This window comes from Desmodus rotundus, chromosome 9 (assembly GCF_022682495.2).
Source record: "Desmodus rotundus isolate HL8 chromosome 9, HLdesRot8A.1, whole genome shotgun sequence".
In the NCBI taxonomy this organism is placed as follows: domain Eukaryota; kingdom Metazoa; phylum Chordata; class Mammalia; order Chiroptera; family Phyllostomidae; genus Desmodus; species Desmodus rotundus.
The window spans coordinates 87,318,420-87,336,924 of NC_071395.1; the positions used below are offsets into that span (position 1 = coordinate 87,318,420).

An 18,505-nucleotide genomic window follows, 5' to 3' on the forward strand; every position below is an offset into this window, starting at 1 on the left:
CTCAGAGACAGCACCTCCAGCCAGCCCTGTCGTTTCCCTGTTGGGTGACTGGGGAGACCCCTCCAAGGAATTTATATGAGGAAAGTCCCAAGGAAAATTGATTGGCATCCTGATGGGCCCAACTCCCACAGAATGTTCTCGAGATCCATGTGATGTGCCCTCCTTTCTGGAAAGGACGATGCACCTGCTGGAAAGAAATCTGACTCCCTCATCGTGCTTTTAAAATAACTCTCATTATTCTTCCTCTGAAGGTTATTTTCAAACTCTTTATAACTAGATTATTTTTAATACAAAGAGAAAGGACCAGCCCCTGACTTTCCATCAGAGAAACCCAGGTTTCTAATTTGTAAGATGGCTTTCTATTCCTTCCCGAATCTCTGGGCTGTCTGTTTGCAGGAAGTGCTGCTGTTTCATCTAAAAAGTATTTTAAAATGAATATGGGATTTCATCTGTAGGTAATGTGGGAAAGTGGAGGCCTGGGCCCTCACGTCCGGAAATCAGGCACTTCTTGGAGTCACATATAAATCCACGGCTTGTGGTTAGTTGAGAACTCTGGAAGGAGTGACTCCGTAGCCCATGGCTCCTCGGTCCCCTGACCATGTCCAGGAAGAGTGGGGTCACCTCCCAGCACCCCCACCTCCCCGCTGAGGGCACCTCTCTGCTCCCCTCGCTGCTGCCAGCTGCTCTGCTGACCCAGTGGCCTGACACACTGCCAGGCCTTGAGGTCACGAAGACCAAGGTCTGAAGCTCCTCCTGGAGCTGAAGTGAATAGTTTCTGTTCCAGAACAAGTCTGTGAGCCAAGAAAGGGTCCGTGCAGATGAAGCCAGCCCACACGCAGTCTTGCACGAGGAGCCCCAGGCTCTGCCCCGTCAGTTGTCAGTCTTGCTGGCTGAGCTGCTGGCGCTGTGCCCAGAGGGACCTTGGAGAACTTGGGAAACCTGTTCGTGGTTGTTTCTTGAGATTGTGGTTCAACTGCAAACTCTGGTTCAGCAAACAATTGAAAGACGAATCTCCACACTCAGTGTCACCTCAGGACATTGTCCCACACTCCTTCCCTCCTTGGGGAGGTGGGAGCCTTCCCGCTTCAGGAGTGGGCTGGCTGAGGGGGAGGTAGCCTGTCTAATTTGCCCAACTCGGGGCTCCTGTTCTTTGGACCACAAGCACGTGCAAACTGTAAAAGGACTTTGTGGCTGTAAAGGGCGGTACAGCATTAGAGTGTTATTTTATTAAATAGCAGGAGAGTGATGATGATGTAACCGCGTTAGTTAAATGGAGGGGAAGCAGGCAGACCGGTGAGCCCTTGTAGTCTGGGGGTTGGACAGGCTGGTGTTCAGGTGTGACCCTCCCTGAGGACACGTCCAGCTGCCCGCAGCCGCCCTGACTTCCAGAGAGGGAAACTTTGCCGTTGACTCTGAGTGGAATGGCCTTTGCAGAGTTTTGAGTGGAGAGGTGACATGTTCTAGAATAATTAAAAGCCTCACTCTGCCTGCTCTGAGAACAGACCGAGCGGTCGACGTGGCAAGGGTTAAACCCCCACATTTCTTGCCCAGACCAGTGAATTTGAACGAATCTCCCCGCTTTCCTCTGCCGTAGCAACCTGCTTCATACTTCAGCATTCTTTCTCTGTACGAGACCACACTTCCAAAACGCAGGCCGGCGTATGCTGCTCTTTAGAAACAGCTGCTGGAACAACCCACATCTGGGAGTGGCACTCGAGGGCCGCTGTGATCTGGCCTCCACCTGTCCTTCCAGCTCTGTCTCCCACTGTCTTCTGTCCCTCTCACACCCTGGGCGCAGTCACCCTCCCATGCCTTTGCTCTCACTTTCTGTCCAGAAAAATCCTTTTTTGTCAAGTCCTGTCTTCTCTTGAAAGCCTCTGCAGGACCTCCAAGCCAGAATGACTCTCTCCGAGCACTCCCACTCAGGCAGGGCCTTTGTGCCTGTGGAGCACATGGTTCTGGTGGCATTGTAGTTGCTCAGGGCCACCTAGGTGGTGAGCTCCGTGCCTTCACCTTTGTGTCTTTGATCCCTCGGTGCTGTGTGAAAAGAGCCTTGCTCGGCCTTCCGAATGGCTCTGCTCAGCCAGCTGTGTTGCTTCTGCCTTGCAGATTGAAGCGTTAGTGAAGGACATGCAGGACCCAGAGACTGGGGTCAGAGTGCAGAACCAGAAGATCCTGGTCACCAGTGTCCCTCACGCCATGACAGGTAACGTCTCTGGTGATACAGCCTTGTCCTGGCGACCACGCACAGGGACTGGCAAACTAGAGCTTGTGGGCCAAATTCAGCCTGCAGCCTATATTTGTAAATAAAGTTTTATTGGAACACGTCCACGTCCACATGTATGTGTTGTCTCTGGCAGTGGAATAGCTGTGCAGAGACAGCGTCATGCCCACATAACCGAACACACTTACTCTCCGGCCCTGTACAGAATCAGTTTGCTGATTGCTGGACCGCAGCCTCCTCCCGAAGAAGGGGTCAGAAGGGCAGGAGCGAAAAATTCAACAGGTCACTTTTGTGAAGCTATTCTTCCCAGGAGGTCATTTGAAACACTTTTACTGTCATTTTTTTGTTCACTTGTTTTTGTGATTAATAAAATCAGGTAGCAGGAAGTAAAAACTATTTGGCAGAAAAAAAATTGGCCTTTGTCCCACCCTCCACCCTCCCCGCTTCTAATTCTTATTCAGACCATTCTTAACTACCCCATGGGGATGACACCCTGTGTCCTTTCTCCAGGTGGGGGATAAAGGGGTGCAGAGCATCCTTAGAGGATATGGGCAGGAAGGGCTGGACCCCGAAATAAGAACTTATTTTGCTAAACGTGTGGCACATTCTGTGATTCTGGGTTTGCAGTAAAGGGTATGTTTCCCTCTGAGGCACGTTGGCTACAGAAGCAGACAGCTCCTTGAAGCACCAGCTGGGGCCCTGCCCTGTGCTGAGCTCCTGGTGAGCCCTCACTCTCTGCCCCACCCACAGCCTGACCATTCCTTTTTCACCCAGGGTGCCCTCGTCTTTGCAGAGGCAAGCTGGCCACAGTCTCTTGATTCCCTCTCTGACTGCTTGGAAGAAGGGTTTCCCCACCAGCCATGTGTCACTCAGGGTCCCCTGAGTGCCAGCCACAGAAGACCAATTCCAGCGAGTTGGAACAAAAGAGGAATTGATTGGAATGCAGCAGGGTAGCTCCCACAAAACAAGGCAACCGATGAGCCAGACTTGGGAAAGGCTAGGAACCGGGTAGCCTGGGCACCCCAGAGCAGGGGCTGCGGGCAGGCTTTTCAGGATGCCTCTGCTCTCCCCCAGCATTTAAGATGCATCTGTGGCAATTCTTCCTGAAGGTATCCCTGCCCCCACCCCCTCTCTGACCCTGGTTGTCATTAATTCTGGCCTGAATTCTCCACTAGATTTGGAAGCCCTCAAGGGGAGAAATCTCTTGCTCATCTGGGTAACCCCAGGGTTTAGCATAGCTGTGGGCCGGGGTAGAGATTTAACAAAAGTTTACTAAATGTGTGAACCAGTCCTGGTCGAGCTGCGGACGTGGTGCCAGGCTCCCTGGGATTAACTCCTCCAGGTGCCTTTCTCTACTGTGTAGCCCTGACCCCAATGCTCTCATTTTAGACGCAGGAATAGCAATCCCTGTCTGACGCATGACTGCAGGAATTAAACGACAGAATACCGGGCACGCGGTCACACACAGCTGACACTCCAAGGGTGGCAACAGCTCACAGTTTCCCACACTGTCTCAGTTAATACCCGCACTAAAAGTTAGCCCCCCCCCCCCTTTTGCAGATGGGGCCATGGAGACACAAAGAGCTTCAGCGACTTGTTCTCATGCCACTAAACTCGTACATGACCGAGCTTGGACTGGAGCCCAGTTATGGGACTTCAGCGGCTATGCTCTTACTCCCAGTCAGTGTGCACAAACTGCTTTCCTTCCCCGCACACGGGGTGCCCTTGCTCCCCGGGCAAGGCTGCCCACCCTGCCGTGTGTTCCCTTGTTCCTCCCCCTGGGGAGTCCCAGCCTTGTCTTGCAGCTGCGGGCCAGCACTCATACAAACAAGCAGGTATTGGCATCCGTCTCCTCAGATGGCAGGTGACCCAGGACTTCAGGGCACGAAGGTGGCTGATGTAGGAGGCTGCATAGGCCACGTGGTACAGGTGCCCGAGGCCCCGTAATCTCATTTGACTGATTTCAGGAAGCAGTCAAGTAGATGGGAAAACCCTCGGCTCCTCGGGGGACAGCGCTAATCAGTCTACTGTCTGCCTGGGCCCCTCTCTCTCGGCCTGCACACCCTGTGTAGGAGTCAGTGAGACTGAGGCTGGAAAGTCTAAAACATCCCGCCCTGGGATTCTAGCTAGGATTTTAGATGAAGTTTGCTTTTGAACAGCCAACCAGGGGTGGATAAAGCTAAGAATAACAGAGGAGAACCCAGGGAAAGCATGAATGATGGGCACGTGGGCACTGACAGAGATAATGTCTGGACACTGTGCCCAGCGTGTGGACAGGAAGGGAAGGTTCCAGGTGCCCCCACAGCCATGCTGTGGGCAGGTAATGAAGCCCAGAGAGTGTGTGAGTGGACCATGAAGGCCCTTCCTGGAGGGCACTGAAGGACATGCCCCTTCACCATCTCTGAGGAGGGAATCCTCATTTGCGACAGTGCAGCCACAGGGACAGAGGCAGTAGGGCCTCAGGCCCTGATCGTCCTTCCTGGAGGATTTTGTGGGCTGGTTGCCACATGGGCAGGGGACCAGCATGGCCTTTGGAAAGCAGGCTGAAGTTGCTGGGAGGTCTTTGGCGTTTGCAGGATGGCGTCCACAGTGGGGTGCTTGGTAACCAGATGTCTTGTTGTTTTTCTGAGAGGATGCTGTCCTCCTCCTACGAGGAGCATGTTCCATGTATGGGGCCAGAGACTCCAGGCTGCGTAGGGGACACACAGCGTCCCTGCGGCCCTGCAGCACCTCTGGGCCTGTTGGTGGGACGTGGCTTGTCTCGGCCCTTAGATAAATCTGAATCCTTGGCAGGTAGGTGGGAGGGATACCCATTCTTTCCTGACCTCATCTCTCTCTGCCTCTCCTGATTTTCTCACACCAGCCTTCACTCTGCATGTTCCCAGGCGAGCCCGTAAGACTTGTAGGACTCGGGGCAAGAGTAACAATGGAGCCCACATTCTATGGTCCAAGGTTATAAATCATCCTGCAAAGAGTAACTAAAATATGTCCGATCCTCTTGCTTTGACAAAGGTACCTTCACGATGACCTGGAAGGCCAGATTTGAATTTTCTGGCTCTCTCAGAGTCTTCCCTGGGAACTTGGGGGTATAAGAGAACCAGCCCCCACTCTCAAACTACCCCCAGTTTTCTTCTCATCCCTGCCTCTGATTTATCCCAGGTGTCCAGGCTCCACCTAGAGCTTCAAAGACAGCTCGCCTTGGGTCTGTTCTTTTTTATTTTTTTTTCAGTGTTAAGACTTAGTCTATTTACTTTCTACTTGAGTCTGTGCACAAATTATTGTAAAGTAAGAAAATAAGTAGCACAAGAGAGGTAAAGTTGGAAATTTGATGTCAGAAATGGATGTCAGAGTCAGATCACGGATGGCCCTGAATTACGGGCTGCAGGGTCGGGACTGGACTTAGTGGGGCTGGTGGTGGAGGGCAGTACAGTCCCTGAACGTTTTGAGCAGACGAGGAACGAGATCACAGCTGAGCAGGGAAGAGGTCCATTGGGCAAAACACACGCAGCGTGGGGGTCAGCGGGTGTGTTAGGAGGCTCTGATGGTGGCCACACTTCTGTTTTGCAGGAAGTGATGTTCTGCAATGGATCGTCCAGCGGCTTTGGATCTCCAACCTGGGTGAGGGCGCCTCGGGCACTCAGTCAGCAAGGACCGCATGCGGGCAGCAGGCAGGCACCTCCAGCAGGCAGGCCCGAGAGGGAGGCTTAGGCGGGGCCTCTGGGAAATTGACATTTTAATGGAAGAGACAAGGCCTTCATGTGTAAAACAACCAGAGCATGTAAATAGTAGGAGTGGTTGGGGAGGAGCCAGTCAAGAAAGACTTCTTGGAGGGGGTGATGTGTGCCCATGCCTGGTCTTAAAAGAAGTGATGCTTGTGAATTGTGGGGGGAGCTTGGAGGGTCTGGCTTCCCAGAAGGGAAAACTAGCTAAGGCAATGGCAGAGAAGTGGGATGAACAAGGAGTGGACTGGTCCCGAGGGGAAATTGGATATGAGGGCAGTGGAGGGAGGGCAGTGCCTATTTGCAGACTCCACGTTTTATCTGGGAGCTAGGCAATAGGGAGCCATGGGGGAGTTTTGAGCATGGCAGTATGTATGAGAGTCCCATTCAAGCTAGGATGATTGGCAGGAATTTGAAGAGTGGAATGGAGCAGAAAGAATCTGGGGACCCAAATTCCCACTAGAAAAGGCTGGTGGTACCAGACATAAGAAATGAGGATGTGTGATGGAGGGAGGGTTGGGGAGAACCTCTTCCCAAGGCTTGGAGGCTGAGCTGTGGGTGGCACGTGGGTTGGGTTCTTGGGCGGGGCGGGCCTGGAGGACTGGAGAGCTCTCTCCATGATGGAAAGACACCTGCTTTCATTGGTGCCTCTAAGAAAGAGCCAGGATACTTCCCCTTCAATCGATGCAAATTCAGTAACAAGATTATGTTTCCAAGCAAACTGGAGGGGGTACGTGGGGAGGAGCTGGAGTGTCTGGACCTGGGATACAGGCAGAGGTGGGCTGGGGAGAGAAGTTGACAGTAAACGCAGCCCCCTTTCCCACGGAGTGAGGAAGTGCTGGTCAAATAGAAACATTCTCTCCCTTCTCCTGGGCACTTCGTCAGACCCAAAGAGCCCAGAGAAGCTTCTCTAGGATGTCTCCAACTGTCACCCCTAAACACCTGCAGTGCACCACCTGTGGTACCTGTTAACATTTGGGGTTCACTGGCTCCCCTCCAGCTACTGAGTCTTCATTCCCAGGGGGCTGCCTAGGGAATCCTCCTATTCCTATGCTCTCCAGCTGACACTTGTCCACAGCCAAGTTCAGAAACCACTGTCCTCACTCTCTATGGAAGTGCTGTTAGGGTGGGGACATCTCTTCTGGAGTTTGGGGTGCTGTGTGTGGGCTGGGTAATGAGCTTTGCCTTGGGCCCCTGCTCTTAACTTCCATGCTTCAACTGCTTCTCCCCAGAGGCCCAGAACTTGGGCAACTTTATTGTCAAGTATGGTTATATCTACCCCCTGCAAGACCCCAAGAATCTCATTCTCAAGCCCGATGGCAGCCTCTACCGATTTCAGGTGAGTCTTGACCTGGACTTTGGCTATTAATATGGGACCAATCTTATCTGAAAAGAGAGTTGTTTGGCTTTATATCCTCACAGATCAAGATTTTAGGAATAGTGGAGGGGGCTAAGGAAGTTTCATCTCTTAAGCCATGTGGCCAGGGGCTTATTGGGTCACAGCCTGCTGTCTAAGCAAGGTTTCTTGGTTTCTTTCCTAGACACCGTATTTCTGGCCGACCCAACAGTGGCCAGCTGAAGATACAGACTATGGTAACCACCCTCCCCCTCGTGCCTTTGGTAGTGCTTAACATGCTGCTTGTTTACTTACTGCATTTTGGTGGCATTTGTCTTGCCGTCATCGTGACCTTTCTGATAGTTCACATCTGTGTTGGGAGTGGTCCTGAGGGAAGAGAGCGGGTCTGCTGAGTGTTCTCTCCACCAGGCTGAGCGCAGCAGCCTCTCTCCCACAGAGGCTGCGGACGCAGTTTTGAAATATGATAATGGAAAATGTCGTTGTTTTCTTCTCTAGCCATCTATCTAACCAAGCGAAATATCAAGAAGAAAGGGATTTTAGAAGAACATGAAAAGGTACAGAGATGCTTTTAAGTAAAGGTTATTATAATTGAGTAGAATATAATCTTGAGCTTTTTCCCATGTTCCTCCACTGCTACATTGTGCATTCACATCCTCACTTATCCATTTATCCATCCATCCATCCATCCATCCGTCACTCATCCATTATCTGTCCATCATCCATCCATCCATCCATTTACCCATCATTCATCTACCATCCATCCATCATGCATGCATGCATACCAGCATCCTTCCATCTATCATCCACCTGTCTATCCATTTGTCCATCCATTATCCATCCATCCATCCATCTGGTATCCATCTGTCTATCCATCCATCTATCCATCCATCATCTGTCCATTATCCAACCATACATTCAGAAGCAGCTCCCTGCAGTAAATTCTTCCCGATGCTGAGCTTCAGTTTCTCCTGCTGTGATGTAAGCCCTTGCTGTCCCCAAACAATATGACTTAATTAATATATGTGATAATGTATATTATTTGGTGAACAGATTTGAATTTGAGCTTGTGATGGGAAAACAATAGTATGGACTTTTATTTTAGTCTAGATGAGTTAGATTTCTCAAAGGACACCCTGTGACGCTCAAAAGGCTAGATTTCTGGGCAGATGGCAACAATTCTGCTGGGTGTTATTCTTTACAAACCTGTTTTTAGAAGAGCCAGCATCACGGCCATGTTAGCTCTCATCTGTGTGGGTCTGTGAGGCTGTTGTTGAATATTGAGTTTCCACGTTCCTCCCCACACTATTCTCCTCCTCCTAGTCAGATGTGGGGCATGTGTATTTACCAAGGGCTTTTTGAGGGTTTGGTGCTCCCGCTTGAATATACCCCTTGGCACGGCTGGGGTGAAGGCCCTTCAGCGGGGCCTCCTCGCTGCAGAGCCAGGGTCATGCCCTCCTTGACTCAGGGCTTTCTGACCACAGCACATGGCCTACGTCATGGACTCAGTGTTCTCACTTTGTTTTCCTTCCCTAGGAAAATTACAATTTCTTGAACAAAAAAATTAACTACAAGTGGGACTTTGTCATTATGCAGGCCAAAGAGCAGTACAGGTGAGTAAAAGGTCATCTTCATCCTCCGGCTGTCCTCTTTCCCTCCCTCCCTTGTTTCTCTTTCCTCAAACAACCCTGTGTTGGGCATTTATGTGTCAAACACTGGGCTGGGCACAGGGCACATAGAGACCCAGTCCGGTAGTGAGATGAGAGCCACAGGCAGGCGCCTGCGGAAGCAGCTGTAGAAACGACATTGAACTTGGAGATTGCATAGGAGGTACCCAGGCGAAGGACCGTGATGGTGGGTGGGGCAGTGAGGTGGGAGAAACCGTGTTCTCAGGCAGAACTAGAGTCTGGAGGCTGGGGAGTGCCCCTTGAAGCAGTTTCTTGTAATAGCGGGAGTGGAGAATGCAAAGCTCGGAACTGGTGGAAGTGAGGCTGGAGATGCAGATCAGGAGAACGTTTTGTACTAAGGGCCGTGGGAGCCATAGAAAGGTGTTCAGCAGGGGAGGAATACAACCAGATTCACACGTTTGCACAACCCACTGCTGCTCTCGTTGCCCTGCTGTCCACATCAGAAATGGCGCTGACACCCTGGAGGGCTCTGTTTTGTCCAGGAGAGCCAGATGCTGGGGACGGTATGTTGTCAGTCAGGTTAGGCTCTCGTAACAAACAGCGTCCCCCTCTCAGCCGCAGGAAACCACAGCATTCACTTCTTACTTGTGTTACACGTCCACTGCGGGCCAGATGGGGCCAGACATGCTCTGTGCCCACTCCAGGGCGTGTGTTAAAGGCGCAGCACCCTCTGGGCTTTGCCTGTTTCCAGAGCAGTGGGGGAGGGAGTCTGTGTGGGTCACAGGTGGTGCCTGTCATTTCTGCTCACAATTCATTAGCCAAGCTGGTCATGTGGTTTGGCCTAACTTCAAAGGAGGATGGGTGGGATGTCCCATATGACTGTGTGCCTGAGATGTGGGAGAGTCAGCAGGAGCTGGGGACTGATACCACTGGTCAGCAACGTGGGTAGGCCCAGCTGGCACACTCCCGCACCCTGAACGGGCCAGATCCTTGTAGGTCTAGACCTGCTGGTGCGTGGCTGGGCTGGACGGTGGAGACCCCATTCTCACGAAGCAGCGTTGCAACCAGAGTGGTGGTGAATCAGTCAGGGTTCTCTAGGAAGAGAGAACCAATAGCATAAAAATGTAAATAGATTTGTTGTTAGGAATTAGATCACACAGGTATGCAGGGTTAAGTCCCACGAAGTGTAGGAGGCAGGCTGGAGATGGGGAGAGCCGGTGGTATACACGCCCATGTGAAAGCTGGCGGGCCGGAGGCCCAGGATGAGCTGGGCTGGGACACAGACATTCAGCCCACGGCAGCCCGTTTGGTTTGCTGGTGCACTCCCAGGGCTTGGAACATAGTGGGAGATCAATAAGTATACGAGTGAACAAATGAATGGATAATTGACCAAATGATACAATTGCTAAAAAAAATCATAATATGACAAACTAAATACTTCCTCATTTACTGACTCCCTTGGATTCCATTTATTACACCTCTCCTCCAATAGCATCCGTCAGGGAAGAGCAGAAGAGCAAAAGCCAGGAAGGACCACTGGAGTAAATTAGCGATCGATTCTATTTACTAGGCTGCCCGGCATTATGGAAACTCCGCAGTGCCGCAGGCTCCTGAGGACACGGGGTAGTTAACCTGGTGCAAAATCGAGTTAGGTTGGCAAGGGGAAGCTGGAAGGACAGTGTTTATATTTAATTTCCTGAGGAGGTTGGCACCACAGCCCGCTGGAATGGCCCTCCCCACCCATCTGGGTCTCTGGATGTCGTTATGTTACTCACAGGACATTAGCTGGCAAACAAATCCTCCGACTCTGACTTGTAGGGGGCATGTGCGTCATCCCATGTTGCCTGGGAAAACAAGCATCACGGAGTGTGAACACAGGTCGCCACGGAGATGGGGCTGAATGGGGCCCGGGCGCAATAATGAATGTCACCCAGCTCCTGTGGGAGCAAAGCACATGATCATTTCCTACCCAGAAGAGGGAAGGGGGAGGCTGAGAGATAAGAGGGAAAATAAATAGCCTTTTGTGGTAATAAGTTGGGTTCAGAGAAACCCTGACTTGGCACGAACTCCTTGAAGTGACAGAGTGGAACTGACAGGTGGGGAGGAACGAACACGCCCGGAGGCCAGCATTTTCCCTGTCAGGCGCTGGCATTGCCGGCTGCCTGCTCTTCCAGATGCTGGTTGTGTCGCTCTCGGAAGCAGGGAAAGTGCAGAAGGCAGGTGGTCAAGTGTCAGCCCGCAGTGTCACCCACATCCGCTCCAGTGGGGAAGGTGGTGGAGGTAATTGGCCTCTAGTGCTCCTCGTGGGCATGATTGCAGCCCAGCGCCGTGATCGCAGGCAGGGCTGGACTCTATCTGGGACCAGAATTCTGGTTCAAGTCCCACTCCTGCCACTGGCCGACAGTGTGACCCCGGGCAGGACATTCTACCTCTCTTTGCTTCAGTTCCCTGAACTGCGAAGTGAAAGGAGGCCGCTGAGAGCATCCAATGAGTTCAGACACGGGCAAGCGTTTAGCAGGGTGCTGGGCACACCAGGGTCCCACGAGGGTCTGCTGTTTTCGTTATCACTGTGGCAAATGCGGATGAGGTGGGCAGATGGGGAGCCTGGTGTGGGTCACCAGGAATGGGGTCCCTCACTGAGCAAAAGATGCCAGATCTTTCTGGCTTTAAACCTGGTTTTTGAAAGAACAAAATCTTACCATTCGCGACAGCTTGGATGGATGGACACAGAGAGTATTATGCCAAGTGGAGCAAGTCAGTCAGAGAAAGACAAATACCACGTGACTTTGTTTATACATGGAATCTAAGAACAGTATAAATGAACAAACAAAACAGAAACAGATTGATGGATACAGAGAGCAGACTGAGGGGTGCCAGAGGGGAGGCGGAATTGGGGGGCTGGGTGAAAAGGTGAAGGGACTGAGAAGCACAGACTGGTAGTTACGGAACAGTCACAGAGATGTAAAGCACAACATAAGCGATATAGTTGATAATACTGTCATAATGACGTATCATGCCAGGTGGGTACCAGAAATGTGAGGGGACACCCTGTGAAGCATGTGCTTCTGTAACCTCTACGCTGTACAGCTGACATTACTACTAAGTAATATTGAATGCAAACGGTAATTGAAAAAGTTAACTGTTAATAACCTGAAGAAAAAGACGACCAACAAAAAACACGGCTTTTGGCTTTTCAGGACTGGAAAGGAAAGGAATAAAGCAGACAGGTATGCTCTGGATTGCCAGGAGAAGGCGTACTGGCTGGTCCACCGATGCCCTGTGAGTATTCCTCCTGGTTTCCCAGCCCAGCCTATACTCGCCGCCCCTGTGGCCGGCTCATCCCCCTGCGGGGCTGGAACTGAGTCACTGGAGAAGCTGCCCAGTGCTGAGTTAGTGCCTCTTGGCTGGAAGAGGGAAGGCACTACCTGGATGGGCTCTGCTCGTGGCCTGTGTGGTGGTGTTAGGACTGCGTAACATTTCCGAAGCCAGAGACCTGCATGAGTTTGTCTTTTAAGAGGGGTAGGCTCCCTCGCTTTTTTTTTTGGCCAGGATACCTTGGAAAAGAAATAGAAGAAGAAAAACTAGAGCATAGGTTCCGAAGTATAAAAATAAAATGCTGCAGAGAACTGGCGCTCCGCACAGGCACTGCCTTGCCTGGTGTCTCTGGCTCCCCCACTGTCCCCTGGCGCCTGGGACTGGACGGGGCGAGGGGAGGAGTGTGTGCTGAGCCTCATTGCTTAGAGCACATGGCATCTGTGGTGGTGGGACTTTAAATGGCCCAGAGACACCAGCTGCACATAAGCGATGCCACTTGTCACTGTTCATCCCTGGGAAATGGTAGCCTCATCCCCTAGCACGAAGAAGCAGGCTGTCGCTGTCACTCTCACCCCCCGGGGTTAACTCTGCTGCCTCAGTTTACTCCTGTGTCAGGCCCATGGGCTGCCTGTGGATCACAGGAGCTGGAAGATGTGAAAGGCCTTCCGAAAAGTGAAGAGTTCAAAACGAGCGTTCTCGCTCCTCCTCCTCTAGTTGTCTTGCTTGCCAGGTGACCATATTCTCAGAGCCAGAGAGCAAACTGGGTCCATCATGACAAAGCCTCTGGATTTTTGAGTGCAGGCCTATCAGATTTTGGCCATTTTGCTTATTTTTTTTTTCTACACTCAAATGCCCCGTAGCTGTTCCATCATGGGGGCATTGGTTCAATGACTTGATGCTGAAGGTAAGGTCCTGGGGTTGCTCTCCAGGATGCTTGCTAGGCTTTGCTCTGTGTCGGTACTCTTCCTCTGGGTAAACCAATTGCCTGATGCCTAACATGGGTGCCTGAGGGCTGGTGAGCAAGTGGATGACTGAGCCCAGGGTCCTGGGGAAACAGAGCCAAGCACCTACCTCTGCGTTGGAGCTTGGGCGTGAGCTCTTTGTATGAGAAGGGAACCAAGCCTAGTTCAGCCCGTATTCAGACATCCCTTCCTAAAGGGGGCGCCTTGGTGAGGATTAGGGCAAATGGCAGAAAAGCCGCCAGTTTGGCAAGACGCCCTGGTGCCCGGTGGCACCGTGGCCGAGAGGATCCTGCTCCTTGCGGGGTGGAGCTTGGCTTCTGTGTTACGTGTGAGGCTCTGTGGTAAGGGAATGCCAGTCAGCTGTGCCCCGTGCAAAGTGACATTGGCTGGCTGTGCACATGATCTGCCCTGGGTCCCATGCCTCCCCTCTGCCCCTGAGCCCAGGAGGCCTCTGGGGAACAAAATGAAAACCAGATTCTCCAAGTTCTTCCCGGTTCTCTTGGGGTAAGCGCTTAGCCCCCACACCAGGCAAATGGCTGAGTGGTTCTTCACAGCATGATTCAGAAGTACCTAAATTTGACAGCGTGTCTCTGTAATGACTACTTTCATCATTACCTCACACACCTCCACCACCTCCCACATTGCCCCCACTTTCTCCACCTCCTTCACCACCATCGCCACCATCGACATCATTGCTATCATCATCATCATCACTGCGGACCTGAATCGAGAACTTTCAGTGTGCTGGGCACTGCCCTAAGCATCATTCTACAGCCACTATCTTATTTCGTCTTTGCAGCCCTGGGTGGGAGGCAATGTTATTAGTCTCATTTTGCTGACAAGGACGATGAGGCTCGGGGACGCTGCTAATTGGCCAACGTCACACAGCTACTGAGTATCAGAGGCTTGGAAACCCATAGGCCATTCAGCCTTTCCCTCTTAGTCCCTATATTCTTTTGCCTCCCACGACGATGTCTCGTGAGTCTCAGTGCATGGAAGACCTTTCTCTAACCTCCTTGGTCATTAGAGCGTTGTGTGAGTCGCTGCTGCTCTAACCACCATGCTGCCAGGGTTCAAAGGCACCTGGTTCCTCTTTGATAGCATTGGGGAGCCAAGTTCAGAATGAAGCTTTGATGTGCTCGGAGTGGTTGTAAAAAATTCCTCGGACACAAAACTCTTCACATCCAATCTCTCTCACTGCTGCTCCCCGAAGTCAAAACTGGACCAATTGTCAAAGATGAGGCCAGAGGGCAGCCGGGTCCTGCTCTCCTCCACTTTCTTAAAACATCCGCAGCCTCTGAAAGCACTGGGGTTGGGGACATGTTCCGTTTGAAGAGCATCTGGTTTGAAGTCTGTCTCAGCCTAGAAACTGAGCAAACCCAGGAAGCCTGGGCGCTTAGGGACTGTCAGGCTGTCTCCGAGAGACCCAAACAAACTCTCAGTTCACTGGGAAAGAAGCCAGCCAGGCAGACAGAGCACTGGGCTCTGTGGCGTGTAGAGAGCAGCCAGCGTGTGGGCTGACAGACCCACCGCTGTTGCAGGTGGAGCCCAGCCTGCAGGTCCCAAATCAGCTTGTTCCCCTGTTCGCTTGTCTGTCTGCCTATCCCTGCAGCCTTCCTGCGGCCCTGACTGTGCCAGCTAAGCAGTTAGGTGTGAGTGTAAAGTGGCAGTGTGAAGTCAGTGAGCGCCTACCACGGGCCTGTGTTAAGCTCTTGGCACGCAGATGGGCCTATTCACCTGAGGATGACGCTGTGAAGTTGGGAGCAGCACCATCCCCATCACCCACATGGGGAGAGCCAGGCTCACATAGGTTCAGTAGCTTTCACGGGTGAATGTGTGCCATACAGAAAGCCAGCCCAGCTGGCTGTGAGAGGCAGGGGTCTGGCATCAGACAGGGGATCTGGGAGCACCTCTTTGTGGAAGTGACATGCAAGCCAAGATCCGCCTGCAGCGGGCTTCTCGGGCCCTTCCATCCGAACTCGTCTCCCAGTTTCAGCCTACTCTCTAGCTCCTTCCTTTGTTTTATTTTGTTTATAAAACTATTTGGGATTTTCTTTATTAGTTTTCTGTCTCAGGCACCCAGAGGGTCTGAACTGATGTTAGGGAAGAGAGTGATGAGGAGAGGAGAGCGAGAGAAAGAACAGGAAGGACATAAGGGATTGTCAGCTGATGTCCAAGGGGAGTGGACATCAGCTCCCACCCTGGCCCTGCTCTGGAATGCCGATTCTGGGAATGTCACCTCCTCAGCATGGAGGTCCTTTCCTAACCTGAGTTATGAAGTACATCGCCTCTTTGGCTTATGCCCAAGGGGTATGGTCGCACCCTGGCGTTCATAGTTCCTCTGGTTGCAGGGGGAGGCTTGGCTACCTCAGGAGGGCTTCCTGAGTGTGGCTCCAGGGCTGCAGGTGCCTGCGTGTCTCCTTATCTGCTGGCAGCCTACCACGGGGGTGCCCACTGCCCTCATTTCCTGTGCGCTAACATTCAGCTCTGGGTTATCGCCGTTCAAGCATCTCCTTGCGTGCCAGGAACTATGTCAGCTGTGGCTCTGGTGACTATCACGGGGAACAGACTTCATGCAGCCTGATGACTACATGAATGAATGAACGAATGCATACATGCAGCCTGGGGGTTTCCCAAACCAGCTGAAGCCGAAAGGCCACCCCCTGGGGAGTTTTGAAGGCAGGGCACTGGGATGGGACCACGGCTCTATAGGAACAGCTGAGATTTACTCAAAGGCCAAGGGGAAGCAGGAACCTGGGAGGTGGGGCAGCCAGAGGAGCGAACCTGGCCCTTCGGTAGAGCTGGAGAGAGCCACGAGGGCTGGCACTGGCCAGGCTGGTAGAATCATCGAGCCCGGTGGTGGCTACAGCTCTGAGTCCCTGGCTGTCTGGTCTGGGCAGCTGAGGGCAGCCCTATGCTGATGATGGTCATGCAGGTGCATCACTGAGCACTGAGGCAGCCGAATTTATATCAAAGCATGGGTCAAGTTCAAGGGAGAGGGTTGGAGAACTAATGCAGGCCTCAGAGGACTGCACTGGTGCTCTGGAGGAGCAGCCAACCGGTGGCTGTTGGGGAACTGTGGACACGGGCTGGGAGTATGTGAGTGTGCCGTGTGTGCGTGCATGTGTGTGAGAGTGCAAGTGTGTGACTGTGAGAGTGACTGCATGCTTGTGTGAGTGTGTAAGTGTGAGGGTGTGTGCATGTGAGTATGTGAGTGGGTCTGAGTGAGAGAGTATGTGTGAGTATATACATGTGATTGTGTGAGAGTGAATGCGTGTGTGATGTGTGTAAGATGTGAAAGTTGTGAGTGTGCATGTGGGGGTGTGTGTTTAAGAAGTCTGTCTTCAGTTAAGCTGGGGGGTTTCTTGTACCAGATGGAGGGGGCAATTCCTAGAACCCTCTGTAGGCAAAGGCAGTGACTAATGATTCTGGATGACCGCACTCCCTACCTTGCCACTCCCACTCTGGGTTTGAACTCACTGAAGGCTGGCTTGGACTCCTGTATTGTCCCTTCATACCACTAGTCACACTGTGTGGTTAGATGCTGAGTGGCTGCCTCCTGCATGAGACCTGTGTCTGGAGTCAGGGGTCTCCGTCACAGTCACCATGGGCTCCCCAGGGCCACGCATGATGCCAGCCGTAGAAGTGCCCGATAGATTTGTTGCCTGAAGTCCACATGTATCAACTAGCGTGAGGACGGCCTTCCCCTCTCTCTGTCCCCCACCAACTTTCTATTTCTTTCTTTACCTCTCTTCCTTGACTAGGCTGTCTGCCCAATATTTGCCCTCATGGTAGTTTGCCGAGTGAAGTTGCCAGATTTAGCAAATAAAATATAGGATGCCCAGCTAAATTTGAATCTCAGATAAACAGCAAATGATGTATGTCCCAACATTTTGATACTTATTATATATTTATACTAAAAACATATGGAATATGTTTTTATGTAAAATTATATAATCAAAACATTTGTTGTTTATTCTGGAATTCCAACTGACCTGCATTCCATATTTTATTTGGCAACCATACTTCTGAGCTGAAAATGTGACTGAACGTATTGATGAGGCTGAATCTGCCGGGAAGAAAGCCCAGTTGCTTCCTGCCTCTGCTCCAGTTCGTCCACTGGGTTCATCACCCGAGAACTTGATGGGTGCCTGCTACCAAACCAGCCCATAGGGAAGTGCAAGACCAAACTGCTGGCCTCAGAGAATTGAGAGAGAGCAAGCTAGACTGGCCAGAGAGTTGGTGGCCTGATGGAGAAGGGGGCTGACAGAGTCTGAGACCCAGCTTTGGGCCAGGCCTCCACGTACACAGTCTTACAATGAACACAGTCCCTTGCTCAGTAATAGCTACCCTCTGTCGAGAACCTCACACTCCATCTTGTTAAGACCTCACAAGAACCTGTCAGGTAGGATCATCTCCATGTCTCAGAAGAGATAGCATGTGCAGAGAGAAGTAATTTCTAAGACCTTCCTCATAGCTGGGAAGCATCAGGACTAGGATTGAGTCCCAGAGGTGCCTGGCTGACACTTGGACTCTCCAAAGCCCTGCAGGGTTGGAAGGCAGCACAGGAGGAGTCCGGAGTCCCATGTGTTCATCCCAGTAAACTCTTACCGAATTTGAGTATTATTTATACATCAGTTCATCCATCTACCCACCTGCCTACCCATCCATTCATCCATCCACCCATCACCCACCTACCTATCCATTTATTCATTCATCCGTCTATGCAACCACTTACCCATCCATCAGAGCATCCATCCATCCACCCATCCATCCCTCACTCACCTACCTACCCAACCATCCCTGCGTTCATCCATGTACCCACCCACCTACCCGCCCATCCACTCATCCATCAGTGCATGCATGCACCCATCCATCCCACTGTGTTAGGTTCTGGGGATGCTGTGGTGGTGGAACAGCCCTGTGAAGCTCACCTGCCCACCCAGAGGATCTTACACACCCTCAGAGCACCTGTGGGCTAGGCCACAAGCCCTTCTCAGCTCAGTCTCACAATCGGCAGTTTGGCCAAGTTAATTAAAAACTGGAGACTCTCCCAGCAGGGGTGGTCCTTATGTTACTTTTTATCCCATTCAGCCAGGAATGAACAACGTGCTGGACTATGGCCTGGACCGAGTGACCAATCCGAATGAAGTTCAGGTAAACCAGGTAGGTCTCCGCTGCATCCTTTGTGCAGGGCCTAGGTCACGTTTTAGGCAGGGAAGATGTGCACCCATCTTTGGTGTAGCTGTGTCTGTTGGGGTAGTAGTATCTGCCCTTTGAGGTTGCTTCAGAGAGGAGGACCT

At 51.9% G+C, this 18,505-nt stretch overlaps 1 protein-coding gene across 4 annotated transcripts in view; it reads left to right on the top strand.

Moving 5' to 3' along the window:
* Positions 1 to 18,505, top strand: part of RGS9 (regulator of G protein signaling 9) — a 52,921-nt gene that overhangs the window by 6,308 nt on the left and 28,108 nt on the right. For 2 of the 4 annotated variants that reach the window (XM_024573204.4, XM_045182326.3), the window contains exons 2-9: positions 2,110 to 2,206; positions 5,792 to 5,842; positions 7,176 to 7,282; positions 7,485 to 7,536; positions 7,796 to 7,854; positions 8,834 to 8,910; positions 12,123 to 12,204; positions 18,297 to 18,368. In XM_024573204.4, the coding sequence (XP_024428972.1) occupies positions 2,110 to 2,206; positions 5,792 to 5,842; positions 7,176 to 7,282; positions 7,485 to 7,536; positions 7,796 to 7,854; positions 8,834 to 8,910; positions 12,123 to 12,204; positions 18,297 to 18,368 (597 nt within the window). The remainder of the gene's footprint in view (positions 1 to 2,109; positions 2,207 to 5,791; positions 5,843 to 7,175; positions 7,283 to 7,484; positions 7,537 to 7,795; positions 7,855 to 8,833; positions 8,911 to 12,122; positions 12,205 to 18,296; positions 18,369 to 18,505) is intronic. The other 2 variants (XM_024573206.4, XM_053911376.2) reach the window with 1 other exon arrangement.